This window comes from Lontra canadensis, unplaced genomic scaffold (genome assembly GCF_010015895.1).
Source record: "Lontra canadensis isolate GAN:19392208 unplaced genomic scaffold, GSC_riverotter_1.0 scaffold32, whole genome shotgun sequence".
NCBI lineage: Eukaryota > Metazoa > Chordata > Mammalia > Carnivora > Mustelidae > Lontra > Lontra canadensis.
Window position 1 is genome coordinate 18,811,334 of NW_022631026.1, and position 17,529 is coordinate 18,828,862.

A 17,529-nucleotide genomic window follows, 5' to 3' on the forward strand; every position below is an offset into this window, starting at 1 on the left:
GAGTAGGTAAAAAGTCCTGTTTTAAAATTTTTAAACTGAGAAGAGCATTCTTACAAATAATTTTTATCATTTTGGTGACAAAGTCACAACTACAGTAACATTTCAAAACATGCATTTTCACCTGCTGTCTCTGTAGTGTAAATGTCTTCTTGAAAGGAAGTTTACTTCTTATTCATTGTTTAAATTTTATCTTTACCCTGGAGGGACAAAATTAACTGTGTTTGTTATTTGGAAAACATCTGCTAGGTAACTTATTATCACAACCACTTGTCATAGAATAGGTTAGTAAATTTGGGAGACTTGCCTTTTTTAAAAAGAAAAATGAATAGCCAATGACACTGTTAGCTCTTAAGAATTTTGCTGCAGATAACTAGCACACTTATGTGTGTGATACAGAGGATTTTCAAGGTCATTTTACATCTTTTATAGAATCCTATAAATGTTCTACTTTCTAAAGATCTTGTCTTTACTGCTTATACATATCCTTTAGCAAGTAAATTGCAATATGTTACAATAAGTGGAATGATTACAAATAAGTGACGTGCCACTGTCAACCACTGCATTCTGGATCTTCTCTCCGGATTCCCTGGTTTGTGATATGTGACTGTCTGGACTGAGTTGAGTTATCAGGGTGTCAGTATGGTTTATTAAGCGTAATTTGTTCTTTATATTTTTAGATTACACTATAAACAGAGATTCTGACTTTTTTCCTCCATCTCTAGGATTTAATGCTCTCCTTAGGGCATACTATCTTTCCTTTTTGAGACCCCCTAGCTCTGTATCAGAGGATAGGAGGCCCTCAGATTTGACTCTTACCCACCTCTCCAAACTTATTTCTTGGCATGAGCCTGTCTTGTACCATGTACTCCAGCAACTCTAAACTGCTTTTTTTGTTCCTTAATGTGCCACGCTGTCCCCTCTGCCTAAAATGTTCTTCTCTTATTCCTCTTCTGCTCCTCCACTATGTTCTATAGAACTCAGGGGTCTGTAAAGAGCCTCTCTTTGTCTCTCAACCCAACCTCAAGTTAGGTATCTTTCTTTGTGCTCATAGAATATTTGGTGTATGACTCTGACACTGCATTACTGGTATTTTATTATATTTATGTCTCTCTACCACCCTACCCCAAGTTCTTTGAGGGTAGAGACCAGGTCTTAACCTATAGTTTAGAGTTGTTTATGACTACGTTAATACCGGTTATTTGCTTCACATCTGCTACCATAAAGTTTCTCTCTGAGAGAGAGGGTTGATACACTCATCCATGCCTGCTGAAGATTACTGTATAGTCTGTTTTAAAATCCTGCCCCTTCTACAGAAAACATGCAATATTAAATCTTCTATTCAGGCTCCCTTTTTCTTTTAACTTGATATATATTTTTGATCTCTTTTTCAATAGATATATGTATGTGTTTATTTTTCTTTTATTTTTTTAACCTCCTAATCTCTTCATCTTTTTTTTTTTTTTTTGGCTTTGCAGGCTTTGGATGGATTTTTCTTTGTTGTGAACTGTGAAGGGAGGATTGTGTTTGTGTCAGAGAATGTGACCAGCTACTTGGGTTACAATCAGGAGGAATTAATGAATACCAGTGTCTACAGCATACTGCATGTGGGGGATCATGCGGAATTTGTGAAGAATCTGCTCCCCAAATCACTAGGTACAAAACAATGTTTTTTAAAAGAATATGAACTCTCTGTAGCTTTTTTTTCCATTATGCAGTTATTACATTTGTAGTACATAGTATTATTTGAGAATATGTTATAACATATTAAAAATATTTAAATTTCATTTCGGCCTGGCATGTAAATATGAAGAGAGAGTACCCTCAAATAGTTGATAGAGAGCGCTCCTTTGATCCTCTTCTTCTCACTATGCTCTAGTCATATGACGGTAGGAAGAAGCAGAGCAGCCAGCTGCCTTGCCAGGAGAAGCTTCTGCTTGAAACTACCTTTGTTTTCGATTTTGATTATGTCCAAGAAAAAGACAAATATATATCCTTCCCACCACCCTGCTCAAAAAGAAAAAAAGGAGGAAGGGAGGAAAGGAAGGAGGGAGGGAGGGAAAAATATTCTGTCATATTATGTATGTATTAAAATGAACATTTTTGGATATAAGCGGTTTCAACTCAGAAGTTTCCAGTATGGTTGGACAGATTGTTTGCTGACAAAGGAGCCCAGCTGAGAGGACGGATGGGGTCTGATTTCCAACCTCTGTTCATTTGCTAAACCCTGTGCCTATTCCTTAGCCTGTGTGTGCTCTAAAGTAAGGGGAGGGCCTTGAGTAGAAATTCTGTATAACTAAACCATACATGCAAATAAAATGTTATCTGTAGCTCTTTATTTTCTATACTGTTCACTCAATAGAATGGAAGTTTTATTTCTTCTTTGAAAAAGAGTAGTGTGTGTTTATGGTACCTGAGGGCCTGAAATGATTATTTCTATTAAAATCACTACTTGGATATTTGAATTATCAAGGGGTCTTCTGTGTTTTGTTACAGAATTTTAGAGCATGAATGACTTGAGAGATAATATAGCAGATTTCTTTATTTTAAAGATGATACAAAGATAAAGTAATTAACCCAAACCTCACAGCTTGCTCATAACAAAACCAAGACTCCTTCCTCCAGTATAGGTTTGTTTCCATGATTTCCTCTAATAGTTACAGGCTGATGAGATACTAAAAAGGAAGGAGGTTCAGTGCAGAGGATAAAGTAAGAAAACTGTTGCAAATGGCAAGAGAAGAGCCTTAAAAACCCTCTTACTGCCACCATGGTTTGAATATAACATTGTTAGCTGGGCAGTAGTGACCCATCATCACACAGTGATGATCACATGAAATATACAGACATCTTGTCTATAACTGAATTCAGTTTTCTTATACCAAATCAGGCAACATTTATGTTTTAACAATCATTTTTATATAATAACTTATTTTTTAAATTTTTTTAAAGAGGGAGGGAGTGAGGCAGAGGGGGTACAGAGAGAGAGCAAAAATCTTTTTTTTTTTTTCAAAGATTTTATTTATTTATTTGACAGACAGAGATCACAAGTAGGCAGAGAGGCAGGCAGAGAGAGAGGGAGGGAAGCAGGCCTCCAGCTGAGCAGAGAGCCCGATGCAGGGCTCGATCCCAGGACCCCAGGATCATGACCTGAGCCAAAGGCAGAGGCTTTAACCACTGAGCCACCCAGGCACCCCAAGAGAGTGAGAGTCTTAAGCAGGTTCCATGCCCAGTGAGGAGCCCGACACTGGGCTTGATCTCACGACCCTGAGATCATGACCTGAGCTGAAATCAAAAGCTTAACCAACTGAGCCAACCAGGCACCCCAATTTTTATGTAATAACATATTGACTACCCACTATATTTGAGGGTGAGAAGAATGGTTTGTGAAAAGAATGATCATTAAGAAGCCAAGGTTGGTCTCTGTCTAGTCTAAATATTTTTTTGAGTCGCAGTCTCCTTTGAGAAACTTTGAATCCTCTCCCCAAAAAGGTGCACATTTTCACAAGCCCATCCTTAAGAATACATACCTGCCAGGTTAAAACTCCTGCTTCACAATGGGTCTCTGGTTTCCAATCATCTCCAGGGTGTTTTTTCATCTCCAGGGTGTAACAGAAACAAATGGAAAAGTGCATTAATTAACTGCCATAAAAAATCTGAGTAAAAGAGTGTAAGCTATTATTTTTGTCTTTAACTTTTTTTAAAGACTGCTAAAGAATTAGGAATATGTTAGGTCTTATTTTTGAGGGGGGAAATCCTATACAATCTCTTAGAAATTTTGTACTTTTGTAATTGGTAGACATTAAGATTTGCTAAGGAAGATAAGTATCCTGTTGCCTCAGGATAATGTTAAATGCTAAGAGATCTGTCTTTAATCTGAATGTCTAATAAAGCAGATGGCTAAATGTATGTCTTTGTATCCTCAGAGTTCTTCACCCTATTCACAGACATATAATCAGTTTTTCTTCCACAGTAAATGGAGTTCCGTGGCCTCAGGAGGCAACACGACGAAACAGCCATACCTTTAACTGCAGGATGCTAATTCACCCTCCAGATGAGCCAGGCACCGAGAACCAAGAAGCGTGCCAGCGCTATGAAGTCATGCAGTGCTTCACTGTGTCACAGCCAAAGTCAATTCAAGAGGATGGAGAAGGTAAAACAAAGGGTGATTTTAAGGGCTTTGCTCGCTTTTTCCATGGCTTTAAAGATCAGGGAGGTAATTGATTATAAACAGCCTTTTTCAAATAGTAATTTTGGTCACTATATTATGCATCATAGTGGCGATTCAGCTTACTGTGTTATTTCCCAATACTTACGAAGAAAGGTGCCAACATCTAGAATCACCCCTTTAAAATGCCCCCACGCTCTCGGTTTTGAGCTGGCATTCCCACTAAAATGTCAAATTCAAACCAGCTTGCTGCGTAGAAATAAGAGGCAGCTAACGGCTGCCAGTTGGAAATGTGCCAGATGCAGCAGGCTGTTGAACAGCTCTGATTTTTAGAAAGTTTCAAGTTTAGAGTGTGGGGATCATTGGAGCATAGAGTTAGCATTTTTGAGGCCATACAAGGTAATTTACAAGGAGAAAGCGTATGAGCAGAAGAAAACACAGCTGAAGCTCTAATACGAACATGGTATCAACATGGCATTCGTCAAGTGTATGATAGAGGATGAGTTCTGCGTGTGAGCCAGTCTGAGCTAAGTAAAGAGCACCACAAACTGGAAACTGGAGCAAGGACCGGGGAAGGTAGAAGAGGAGAAATTAATCAGATACAAAGAAGGCCATGCATGTAGCAGGTTTCACCTGCAAATGGGTGCCACAGTCAACTGAGGATTTTTTACAAAATACACATGCCAGTGCCAGTCTGTCTGATATGATCGAAGCTCATGTTCAGCTGTGTAGCACTCAAAAAAATTGGAAATGGGACTTCGAAAAAATTTGGTTACCAGCAATTTTATCTCCAGTATTATATTATTAGACCAGAGTGACTCCAGTATTGGGTCCTATAACATGTGTTGTTTTATGGAAACCATTAATGGCAAATGATGGATGTGAAGTGTTTTCTCTCTTCTTCAACTTCCCTTTCTTGTTTTGGGCAGATTTCCAGTCATGTTTGATTTGTATTGCACGGCGATTACCTCGGCCTCCAGCTATTACAGGTGTAGAATCCTTTATGACCAAGCAAGATACTACAGGTATTTACTGCAGAATTCAGAATTTACATCCAATATTTTGTGTCCTTCTGTTGTCTGCTATTCAGCTTCTGGTCACTTGTCTTACACAGAAAATATTTTAAATGATGGTCTTGATCCTGGGCACTTTATATTTTATTGTATGTATTTTTTTTTAAGATTTTACTTTTAACTAATCTCCATTCAGCGTCGGACTCAGCCTCACAACTCCAAGATCAAGAGTCACACGCTCCCCCGACAAAGCCAGCCAGGCACCCCATTCGTCTTGTGCATTTTAGATGTTGTAATCATTGTCATGGGCAGGGTGCTGGGGAGAACATTATAACTATTCACATACTGTTTTGGTTATAAATTATTTTTCATAATCATGGAATAAGATTTTTAAAGAAATTTGACAAGGTAGATGTACATATAATTATTTTTAAATGGTGGTTTTAAAATTATGCTTCAGTGGATCTGGCTATTTCTTTTTCCTCTCCTCTTTTTCTTTAAATGTATTCAGCACATACTGACTAAGTGCCTGGAAGCACCTGTCACTGCGTGTGACTGCTCAGGGTGTACATAGCTGAGCAAAAATCAACAACGCAATTACGAATTGTGGTACATTTTATGATGGAAAGGGTGTGAGATGGGAAAAGGCAAACCAATAGGGAGAACCTATTTTTAAATTAGCTGGTGAACCAGTGCCTGTCCGAGGAGCTGATGTTGAGCCCTAAGCTCCAAAAGATGAGGAGGAGCCAACTCTGCAAAGTGTGGAAGGGGCGGCAAGGAGGGTCACGGTGCAGCCTGAGAGCTCCTGATTGAGGAAGGAGAGCTAGCGCCAGAGGCCTGTGGGAAAACAGACAAGTGCATGAGAGGAACTGAAAGAAGGGCAGCAGTGCCCAAAAGTGAGTGCCAGGAAGGAAGGCCCTCTTCATAAAGGCCTGCTTCAAATTTGATTTTCAGCCAAAACAAATTGTTATTGTCCTTTACAATTTTCTATAGTATTTTTCATGTTATATAATCCTATCTTCACTTTAACACATCAAGTTTCATACTTTTACATCAGAGTTACTTATGTATCAATTACTTCTCTCATTTCAAAATAGGGATAGATACCTCAGAGATATTTTTTAGCAGATCAAGATTTTAAAAATAATTTCTACTGGATTTTATTCTTCGTGAAAGTTTAGGTTTAAAGTACTTTTTGACCCTTACCATTATTTATAACATTTATTAGTATTTGTTACAATATTTACTAGTTTTTTAGTCCCAGAAACTTAATATACCTATTGTGTGCTTTTATTCTTGTGTTTTTAAAGATAAGCTCCCAGCTGCTCTTACTGAGAGTAGGTGGGGATAAATTAGCATGAATAATAGAGTATAGTAAAGAGAATGTCTAGGACTTGGAGATGCAGCATCTGCGCATGGTAATTATCCCTTACCATAACTTTCTTCCTTCCCTTTTGAGTCTACCATCTACATGTCCTTTTCCATTTCCTACCAATGTACAGTTCTGGAAAAATGGAATAATCTTTATTGAAAACCAAAAATACTAATGCATGGGGGAAGAATAGGGTTTACTGAAAAATATAACTGGTCTTTTGCGTCCATAAAACCAAGTAAGGGCTTGTGAGCAGAATGAAAGCTTGCTGGAAAGAGTGGAAGTCAGGTCACTAAATAAATGTGGGAGATGAAGGAGGCCTGAAATTTATGAGGATAATTTAGGAACAGTGTATTTCAGCTTCTCCTCATATTGCATTTCTATACGTTGAATCTTAGATTGGATTATTATTATTTTTTTTTATTTGAGAGAGAGAGAGAGCATTACAAGCAGGGCGAGAGGCAGAGGGAGTGGGAGAGAAGCAGACTCTGCTTCTGCTTCATGACCAGAACTTCTGCTTCATGACCAGAACTGAAATCAAGAGTCAGACCCTTAACTGACTGAGCCACTCAGGTGCCCCTTAAATTGGATTATTTTAAAGAAGACTGTATTTTCCCATAGGAATAATGTTATTACTGGTAGTTTTGTTCCTGACCAAGGACCCAGCATTAAAATCTTAGATGTACCTGATTTTAAAGTAGATGTGTATAAATTTAAAAATTAAGCTCTGAATCAAAGAATAATTATAAATCTAGAGAGAACCTCAGAGATCATGGACTCTAGCCCACTCATTTTACAAAGGATAGAATGGTGCCTTTCCAAAACCATACAGCTAATTGGTGAGAACAGACATCCATAGGCCCTAATATACAGCTCTTCCTTTATATTGCATTGCCTTCTATCAAAGCACTATTACAAAGACATCACTGTACTGTACACACTTATTACAGAGAAGATACCAGAGGAAATGTAAAATATAAAAAAAAATAGAAAGGTGGCAAAGAAATATAAAGTGTTCTTAAAATGTAAATAACGTTTTATTGTATCATCAAAATATATCGAAATATATATTGATTTAGATAAAAAAATAATAAACCAGTTGCAGTAAGTATTAGATATTTAATTCCTTAAATTTTAGTAGTAGTTTTAACTCTCCATAGAGTTACATCACTTTTAAAAGTGGTTCCCATCCCTTAAAAAAAAAAAAAAATCATCTGCCAAGAAATGTTGAATAGTGGCTTACTAGTTGGATTGGTTGGTTAAACTTTTCTCTGGCAAGCAGAGGTACTCTAAATCAACCCATTCATGATCCTCTTCTAAGATAGTCACTGTGTTACCACTGCTGATAATTTAATCACTTTCTCCCCTCTGATCATGCAGTTCTAGGCTCTTGCTTTCTTGTGGTTAGTACTCACATGAACACATACCCCTCCCTTTGTCATTGCATCTGAGGAGCATAGTTGCGTGTGAAGATCCTGTGACAGTCAATTCTCAGCTATAACCAACTCTTGACCTCTGATGTAATAAGAGACAAAGATTAAATAATTATAATTCTTAGAAAATCCAGAATTGTCTGTAATTGCAGCCAAGTGTTCACCAGGCTTTTCCCAAACCATTCTTAAATAACAAAATTCCTTTAAGTTTAAATTTTTCTTTCTGCCATTTACATTTATGCCAAGACTTGGGCAACAGCCTTATCAGACTGATTCAGATGTATCAGATTCAAGACTCTGAGTTAAAGAGGCCTAATAAATTCCAGGCAAGCCAAGTGAAATACATAAAGAAGGAATTAGTTAAAATGAGGATGCACAAATAGTACAACAGATCTGAGTCCATTGTGAGAAGAGGGAAGATAAGGAAAAAAATCAGCGATTCACCAAAGAGGAAAAAATGAAAAATTCTCAACCTCATTCATTGGAAAGTACAAATTTAGATCATAAACATTTTTCAGCTACTAATTGTAAAAGATAAAGAAGCCAGACAATACCCCAAGTGATGGAGAGGATGTTGGATTAAGAGTAGCTCTTATATAAGTTTCTGGGGAACAGTTTAATGTTATAAAGTTGAATATTCACATAACCTATGACTCAGCAGTTCTATCCTATGTCTGTACTCTAGAGAAGCTCTCACACACTTGCACCATGGAAAATGTAGATAGTGTTCACAGCAGTATTCATTGTAATATCAAAAAACGGGATACAATTTAGATGTCCCTTGACGGGAGAACGTAAAAACAGAGGGATGTGACATGTGAGGAGTACACACATAATGGAATGGAATAGGTAATATTCCAGTTCTGAAGTTGGTTGGTGGGTTTGCAGGTTTTCATTTTATTAATCTAACTCTATACACATATATATCTTGCCTATATTATTTTGTGTTAATATAAGATTGCATTAAAAAAAAAATGTGGATAATCCCAAACTGGATTAATTGGCCCCTGGTTAACTAAGGAATAATTTACCTGAATTCTTCCATAGCCATCTAGGAAATTTGTTGAAGTATGATAATAATAGCAAGTCACTACTACGGTTTATGAAGCATATATTCTGTGTGTAGAATATCTAGCCAATCTTAATGCTGTTATCTTTTTCTGATTTAACTTTTATTGCCTTCAGTCTTTGTTAAATGCAGTGTTGTCTACAGCCCAAGAAGAGGTAGAAAAGGAGTTTTGCTTACTTTCTTATATTCTCTTCACTTAGTTACTGGAAATTAATTTAAACCAAAATGATGTATTTCATCTCTGTCTCTCCTTTCCCAAAAATTGTCCAGTCATTAGTAGACAGAGAGTAGAAGCCAGAGAGCAAACCAGAGGAGTTCGATTTGCGTTAGTCTCTGCCGCTTCAGGTCCTTATGGCATGACTTTAATACTTGACTGGGATTGAATTTTAGAATATGATATGCTAATACACACTCCAAGGCCAAAACAGTTTTTTATTATCATGTAAGTGATACACTCTGTTACCATATGTAATAAAAAAATTTTCTTTTAAAGATTTTATTTATTTATTTGACAGAGATCACAAGTAAGTAGAGAGGCAGGAGAGGGAGAGAGGAGGAAGCAGGCTTCCCGCTGAGCAGAGCGCCCAATGCGGGGCTCGATCCCATGACCCTGAGATCATGACCTGAGCCGAAGGAAGAGGCTTTAACCCACTGAGCCACCCAGGCGCCCCACCATATGTAATAAAAATTAATAGTGTTTATTAATGTTTTGTCCATAAGCATTTAGGGGCAGCAGCAAATTTCTTAGATGTAGTTGTCGATTTTGAAATATGGATGACTTATATGAAGAGGCTATCACAAATGGAAACTTTCATTCTTCATGTAGGTAAAATCATCTCTATTGATACTAGTTCCCTGAGAGCTGCTGGCAGAACTGGCTGGGAAGATTTAGTGAGGAAATGCATCTATGCTTTTTTCCAACCTCAGGGCAGAGAACCATCTTATGCCAGACAACTGTTTCAAGAAGGTAAAGTTTTCTTCTCATAATTATTTTCATTAACCTTGCTTTTTATTAATACTGAAGTAATTTATATAGAACTTATGGCTTGATAAGTATTTTCTCCAAATTACAGTTTTTGCAATAATCGGTTTTAGGAAAGGAAGAAATGGGTAAGCAAAGTAATTCATGCGTGGATCCTGAATTTGGGATGCACATTTTGAAGAACAGGGTATCATGTGGTGGTCACTCACTCACTCATTCATTCATTCATTCATTCAGCAGACATGTATCAAGTTCCTCACATACATAGAACACTATGTCAGGTGGCAGGGATATAGTGATGACTAAGAAGCAGGGTTTTGCCCTCAAGGAGCTCAAAATATATTAGGACAATATATGACCTTAAAGATTAGTGTGACATGGGCTTATACCCAGAGGTATAACCAAAGAAGAAAAAAATTACTTCTGACTTGGAGGATCAGGGATGGCTTCAGAAAGGAAGTGATAATTTCATCTGATTTTTGAAGGTCATTCCCAGCAGGGACAGGCATGTGAAAGGGCTTCTAGATAATACAGAAATCTGTATTCCACAGGTTTACTTTATTACTGTTATGGTACCTAACTCAGGTTGAAGTTTCAAGTTAAAAATATGTCATATGAGATTAATAATTGTATAGATGCTATATGGTACTGTGGGAGATAAATATATTCTCTGCCCTTAAGGAACTTAATAGTATTACAGGAAACAGGGAAAATTATTTGAGAAAGTTCATAGAGTTTCAGAGGTGAGGGTTTTGATATACTTTAAAAATATTGTCACATAATTATGTTAGCCTAATTCTCCATTCCCTCTATAATTTATTCTCTATTCACTAACAGTTTCTTTGTGAAAGAGATTCTTTGTGTGACTCTTCCTGAAAATAATTTTAAAATGTTTTTCATTATTCCATCATCCTTCTTAATTTTAATATTTTCCCGTAACTTTAGGTTTCCTAACTTGACAGATGATTTTCCATTCGTTACATTTTAACATCCAGGTGGTATGTGGATAGGAAGCAGCTTGATTTTTTTTTTTTTTTTCCAAGAAGCCATCTATATGAGGCTCACTAGTCTGGTTATTCATGGGACAACTTCCTATAGACTAATAGTTGTCCAGTGGGCCTCTTACTAGACTGATACTTTCCCCAAAGATGGTATTTCAGAGGATAGGACAAGAACCTACATTTTTTAAGTTTCCAGGCAACCCTGAAGTACATCAGGTTTGGAAACCATCACAACAACCAGCTAATGCCATTTACTGGTTACAGACTTTGTGAGTCCCTCTTGCTAATAATGGCACTTGACTTTTGCTTAAGTTTGAGAATCGAAGCATTCTCTCCATTTATTGCCGAAAATGCTGAAGTATATGATGCTCTTTGGTTTTTACCTTAACTTTGTAAGTTGGGCCTTCCAGGACTGCACGTGAAAGACTTTTAATTTTATTTGCCTATAATTTCCATATACTTGCACCAAGGCATAGCAGATCTAGATTATTGTCTTACTGTCTGACTAGGTTCCCTGTAGATGTGACTGAACCACAGTTGATGTGTTTCTAAACCATTAGAATTCTCTATAAAACAGGTTGGTTAAAGGTAGAACAAGTAACTATCATTAACATATGAAGTAAAACAATTTAGAGTAGAATGTAAAGAAATATAATTCAACACCTCTTCCCCATTAGTCATTTCTTCATGTCCTTTTCTTCCACTTCTTTGGGGGAGGAAAACATTCCTCAGTAGAGATAACTTGTATTTTTCTCAACACCGTTGTGCAGAGTTCACGTGACTCTGATTATATAGTTTTGTAGATTCGGGGCCATTTGCCTAACAGTGTTCATGGTCTTGGACTAAATACGTCTTTTTCTGATATTTCATGCTCAGCAGTGTCTAACCTGGAAAGAAAACAGTGGTCCACGAAACACTCTTATGGGGATCATCTGTTAAAGATGTTGCCTGCTGAATTCAGATCTCCTGTGAGGGCCCAGGTATCTGAACTTCAAAGGCAGTGCTTAAGTACATCGAGTGTGAAATCCATTGGGTTCTCTCAGAGTTGGGGGAGGTGTAAAACTCTGTAGTGATGGAGTCTGTCTTTTTTTAATTTCCCTGCCCATTAAATTACTCTTTGAAGACAGTGACTGGTAGAAAATCCTAAAATGCATTAAACTTTAAGTTAGTTCTTAGCTTAACTTTTCAGCTGCTTTTGACAGAGACAGTTTTTAAAGGAAGTTTACCATTTTATTTTCGGGGATCAAATTTGAAAAAACAAAAAACAAAAAACAAAAAAGAACCTCACATTTCAGCCAAAAAATATGTGGGCATTCAGCATGAACTAGAATACAACTGTGGTTCTCCAGTGAGATTAGGGGGAAATGGGTATCAGCATCACCTGAGCAACTTTTTAAACTAGGAGGAGGTCTGTGTAGGTATATACGGTTTGAAAAAGTTTCCCAGATTCAGTTCAATTGAGAGCCATTCCTTTAATAAGGGTTTAGGTTAAATACTTCTCCAGGGTCCTTGATAACATTCATCCAGGCAGTCTGTTAAACCAGATTTCTGGACTCCACCCCCACTACTGAATCAGAGTCTATAAGCTAAGGGGCTTTCTTACAGAGAAGTTTGGAAAACATCAACTTACATTCCATAAGATATTAATAGCTGTAACTAAGGTATGTTTCATGCTGAATTAAGTTTGGGGAATGTTTCAGTCTCCCATTCTTGAGAATTCATAAGACATATAAAGGATTTAAGTTTCTGGGAGGTTCTACCATGAAGGTACCTGTTTGACTTTGTTACCTAGACTTATTTTTCCATAGAATACTTATTCCTGTAGGACATCTATCAGCATTTAGGGAGAGTAGCAGAAATGGGAATATTGTTCTCTATAACCTAGGAAAGTTTTATGAAAGTTTTGCTTACCTGTTATCAGTGACATAATGGATCATCATTTTTTGTCTTTGAGAGATGTCCATGATATATTGTTATATTGGAAAATAGTCTACAAAAGCCCAGCGGATATAGTACCATCTCACTCTTGGATGTTTGTTTATCCAGTTCTAGAGGGTTCACAAAATATGCACAGTGGTTATCTCCAAGTGATGGTATTACAAATGGCTTTATCGTACTCTTTGTTCACTTTTCTGTTATCTTAACGTTATAATCACAAAATAAAGTTATTTTAATTAAAAAGATGGCAAGACAGCTGGAAGGAGTTTATAGTATCAAGAAGTTTGGGAGCATTGCGATAAAACATAAATACCCATTCATACCCATATAAATGATTAACCAGAATGTTCTTTGAGACTTGTGTAATGTGGTTAATTCCATGGTCCATATTAACAGAGTTAACTGAAAATCTTTTTTTTTTTTTGTCAGTCTTGTTGAAAATATTTAAGATATGAATTTATTTTTCTTTTTGAGAAATTTTGATATATTGAATAAGGTTTACTCATTAGTAATTGAAAATCTTAGAGCATCTAAGGGTAATTCTTTTTCTTTACCTTAATTAATAGCTTTTTAAGTTGCATTCTTTCTGCATATATCTAGGGAAATACAAAAGGAAAAAGAAATCTCTACGGGCGTTGCCATGTAGTACCCTACCACACATTTTATACCTGCCCATTTAGTTAACATCAGTAAAGCATACTTGTTGAGGTTATCTTGGCAGCAAATTAAGTGGAGTCAGAAACCCAAATAGCTCTACTCTGGAGCTGCTATGACCAGAGAAAATGGTGTCCTTTGCTTCATAGCTCTTTTGAGGCCTATTCTGGAGGGGAAAACAAAACAAAAGAGTTGTTATTTTAAAAGTTTCCCAGAAGAGTTTCTGGGATGTCAGTAATACCACATCAATACCATCCCTCCCCACTAAGTGTTCTAAAAATTTTAGAAATGGACCCAGGAATCAGGGATCACAATACTAGCTAGCTCTATACCTGGCAAAACTAGTTTGGAAAACAAGGCCAGGACCTGTGATCAACAACATACCAATAAACCTTGAAATCCATTTGTAGGGAAAATTTGGTGTGTGGAACAAATGTTTATCCAGCCATCTTATAAAGAACTGTGGCCTCCTTATTCATGTCTTAATTCAAAATATTAATGATTGTTATACGGGATTGAAGCTATTGGTGTGAATACTATCTAGGGATTGGCTGAATATGTGTATGACTCGGGACATAGGTACTTTGCTTTTTCTTTACTTTGATTTTTCTTTGGTGTTTATTCAGGAAATATTCTTTCAGTACCTGCTACGTACTAGGCTACATACTAGATATTACTTCACAACATTATTGGCTCAGTTTTAGTGATGCTGGGTGAAGGTTAATTTGCATTACAAAGTCCTGAAGTTGTAAATGACAAAGTCAGAATTCAAGCCTGACTCTGACTTCTAGGCGCTTTTTTTTTTTTTTTTTCATTGATCCATGCTACCTTCCTGTTTACCTTTCCATCTGAAAATTAAGCACCAAAAAGAATTTTAGTTAGCTGGATAGTCTTTTCTTTTTTTTTAAGATTTTATTTATTTATTAGAAAGAGAGTGAGCGCACACAAGTGCGAGTGCCCGGGGGAAGGGGCAGAGGGAGAGGGAGAAGCAGACTCCTAGGGGACCAGGGAGTCCCACATGGGCTCAATCCCAGGATCCTGGGATCATAACCCGAGCCAAAGGCTGATGTCTTAAATGACTGAGCCACCCCTGTGCTCCTAGTTAACTGGATAGTCTTAATTAAGTTCTAATAATTAAAGTTTTACTATAGTTTATCTTAACCTTTTTTCCTTTTCAAAGGAAAAGGAGTGTATGAATTATGACTTATGGTTATTATTATGAATTATGACTGTATGAATTATGATGTGTGCTAAGCCACACATTATCATCCAAAATAAATAATCTAACTTCAAAACTTAAAGTGTAGTAATTTCCTTATATAAGTTAATAGGGGTTCTTTATTTTGGAATTTTTACTAGTTGAGATAGATAGAGTCCCAAGTTAAGACAGCATGGTTAACCAAAGGATCAAGTATCTTAATGTTCCCATGCTAGTCTGAGTTTCTAGTTCTTTCTCACTTTATAGGGCTTATCAACAAATCAAGAAATTTCTTTCCATTAATTTTCATTACAAAAGTTAAGTCCAGATTCCTATGAAAGCAAGAACATAAATTGAGATATAAGAACACAGCTAAGTTCTAAAATCTGTCCTTTAAAGAAATGTTATGGTAGTTGATCACAAGTCAATATTAATCTATTTACATGAGATTCAAGTTGAGGGTCCGTCAGCAAGTACTGACTAGGTGACTTTATATGCAAAGCATCATACAAGATTCAAGGAGAGTGGAAAACAAGAATGGGACACAGCACTAGCCCTTGTGTATATTTTAGCTGAAGAAGAAGAATAAGTGTGTAAAGTTATCTACCTCTTATTTAAAGTGACACAGAGGAAATGTCTAGGAAGCAATGAGAAATGGGATTGGAAATGTAAGTTGAAGCCAGATTGTATGTATGTATACCATACTGTCCAGTATGGGAGACATCAGCCACCTGTTGCTATTGAGTAGTTGAAATTTGATGTGGCTGAGAAACTGAATTTAAAATTTTATTTAACTTTAAATTTAAATAGCCCCATGTGGCTGGTGACCGTGTAGCTCAAAAGCGAAGAGCCAGTATTTTCCAGCAGGATGGGGAGACCCTAAAGAGCAATAAGCAATGAGGAAGGAAGAGACAAAATGGCATAAGCAAAATAACATGAAAAATATTGTATCTTGCCTGGCCCTTTATATAATGTAGCTTTATCGTTATCCCAGGTTAATAACTTATCTTGAAATGCTACTTTTTTGCTGTAGATGTATCTTCCAAAATATACTATTAAAAAGATTTAACAGTTTGGAATCATTAGATTTTTTTAGGGTTTTGCTATAGCAAACATTTATTTATATCCTTATATAAAAATTATCCATTTCATTTAAGACTCTCTTTCATCAGTAATTATTTCATTAGGTACTAAATTTCTCCATGTGTTATATTTGGTAAATGTGCCAGTGATCTGGCTGAAATTGCCAGATGGGTAAGGAATGTGGTTGGTTGGACATCAATCTTAATCCTTTCCATTAAGCTTATATCCTAATTTTGGTACCTAGTCTGATTTGTGTATGATTTATAGATTTATAACAGATTATGCTCTCTTCAGTATATAAGGTATACCCAAAGCAGTAAAAGAGAGTATGTTTTCTCTTAAAGTAATATGTAGTTTCAAAAAAATATTTATTAATTGATCATTTTAAGTCTTTTTAAGATGTCTTTAAAATGTAATAGAAAGGCTTTCTGAAATGTCTTTGAAAAACAGTACTAACATTCATTACAGGCTAAATCATAATAGTCATTTGTGCTAGTAATTCTTATGTTTCTTTGAATGTGATTTTTAACCTTGGTATAGCTGAATCTACCTATTAAATCTTTAATAAAATAGAATTTTATTATATTGCTAAAACATCAGTGACATTTTCTTACTTAGTAGTCTGGTATAGCCTTGATATATCTAATAAATACTTACCAGTATGGTTAGATTTTTGTCCGCTATTAATAAATCTTTAAGACAAAAGTAAATTATATTGTTTATATAGTGATTTGACTGCCTTAACCTAGTTTTTGTTTTTTATATTAATCATGATTGGCTTTATCTTAATTTGCTTCCTACACTAAATTCAAACATAAAAAATAATATGTGAATACACTAATTTGACAGACCTTAGTGATTCACATTTCTGAGTGAAAAATTAAATGTGAATTTCAGTTAAGTGACTCCACAAACTAATAAAAAAATGGAGGGTGGAATTTTATATTATATGAATTATATCTCAGTAAAGCTGTTGAAAAATCAGCCAGCAAAAGGAAAAAAAAAAAACAAACTTGTTAGAGATAATTCTGAAAGGGAGAAGGTTACTTCCTGGTATTTTTAATGGACACTTAATAAAATTTGAAGAACTGTCCCATTATGGGGAAAGATTAAGGTTGATTTTTTTTCCTGGTTTGAAGTTTCTTCGTCATTTTAACTTATATGAGGAGGCACTCATTCAAGTAGTACTGAATTAAAACTTGTCATCGAGTGGTCTTTAACCAGAATCATTTCCCCTCACCCGTCAGATACCTGCTTTGTCTGAACTATTCTTTATTTTGAGTCTGAGCAAGCAGCTGTTAGGAGGGCATTTAAAATGAGGTTCAAGGTAGAAATAAGGCTTGGTAACTCTCCTCTGCCCAAAGTACAAGTGTCAGAATTTTAACTAGGTTTTTCTTTTGTTTGAAACAGTGATGACTCGTGGCACTGCCTCCAGCCCATCCTATAGATTCATATTGAATGATGGGACAATGCTTAGCGCCCACACCAAGTGTAAACTTTGCTACCCTCAAAGTCCAGACATGCAACCTTTCATCATGGGAATTCATATCATCGACAGGTACTACTTATTTGGAGAGCTTCATATGAAATAAGTCAGTTCACATATCTCTTCTTAGAGAAAATT

At 36.2% G+C, this 17,529-nt stretch overlaps 1 protein-coding gene across 5 annotated transcripts in view; it reads left to right on the forward strand.

Moving 5' to 3' along the window:
• NCOA1 (nuclear receptor coactivator 1) overlaps nt 1-17,529 on the forward strand; it is a 149,373-nt gene that overhangs the window by 68,708 nt on the left and 63,136 nt on the right. For all 5 annotated transcript variants that reach the window (XM_032866958.1, XM_032866962.1, XM_032866959.1 and 2 more), the window contains 5 exons: nt 1,476-1,653; nt 3,968-4,147; nt 5,092-5,187; nt 9,876-10,016; nt 17,316-17,463. In XM_032866958.1, the coding sequence (XP_032722849.1) occupies nt 1,476-1,653; nt 3,968-4,147; nt 5,092-5,187; nt 9,876-10,016; nt 17,316-17,463 (743 nt within the window). The remainder of the gene's footprint in view (nt 1-1,475; nt 1,654-3,967; nt 4,148-5,091; nt 5,188-9,875; nt 10,017-17,315; nt 17,464-17,529) is intronic.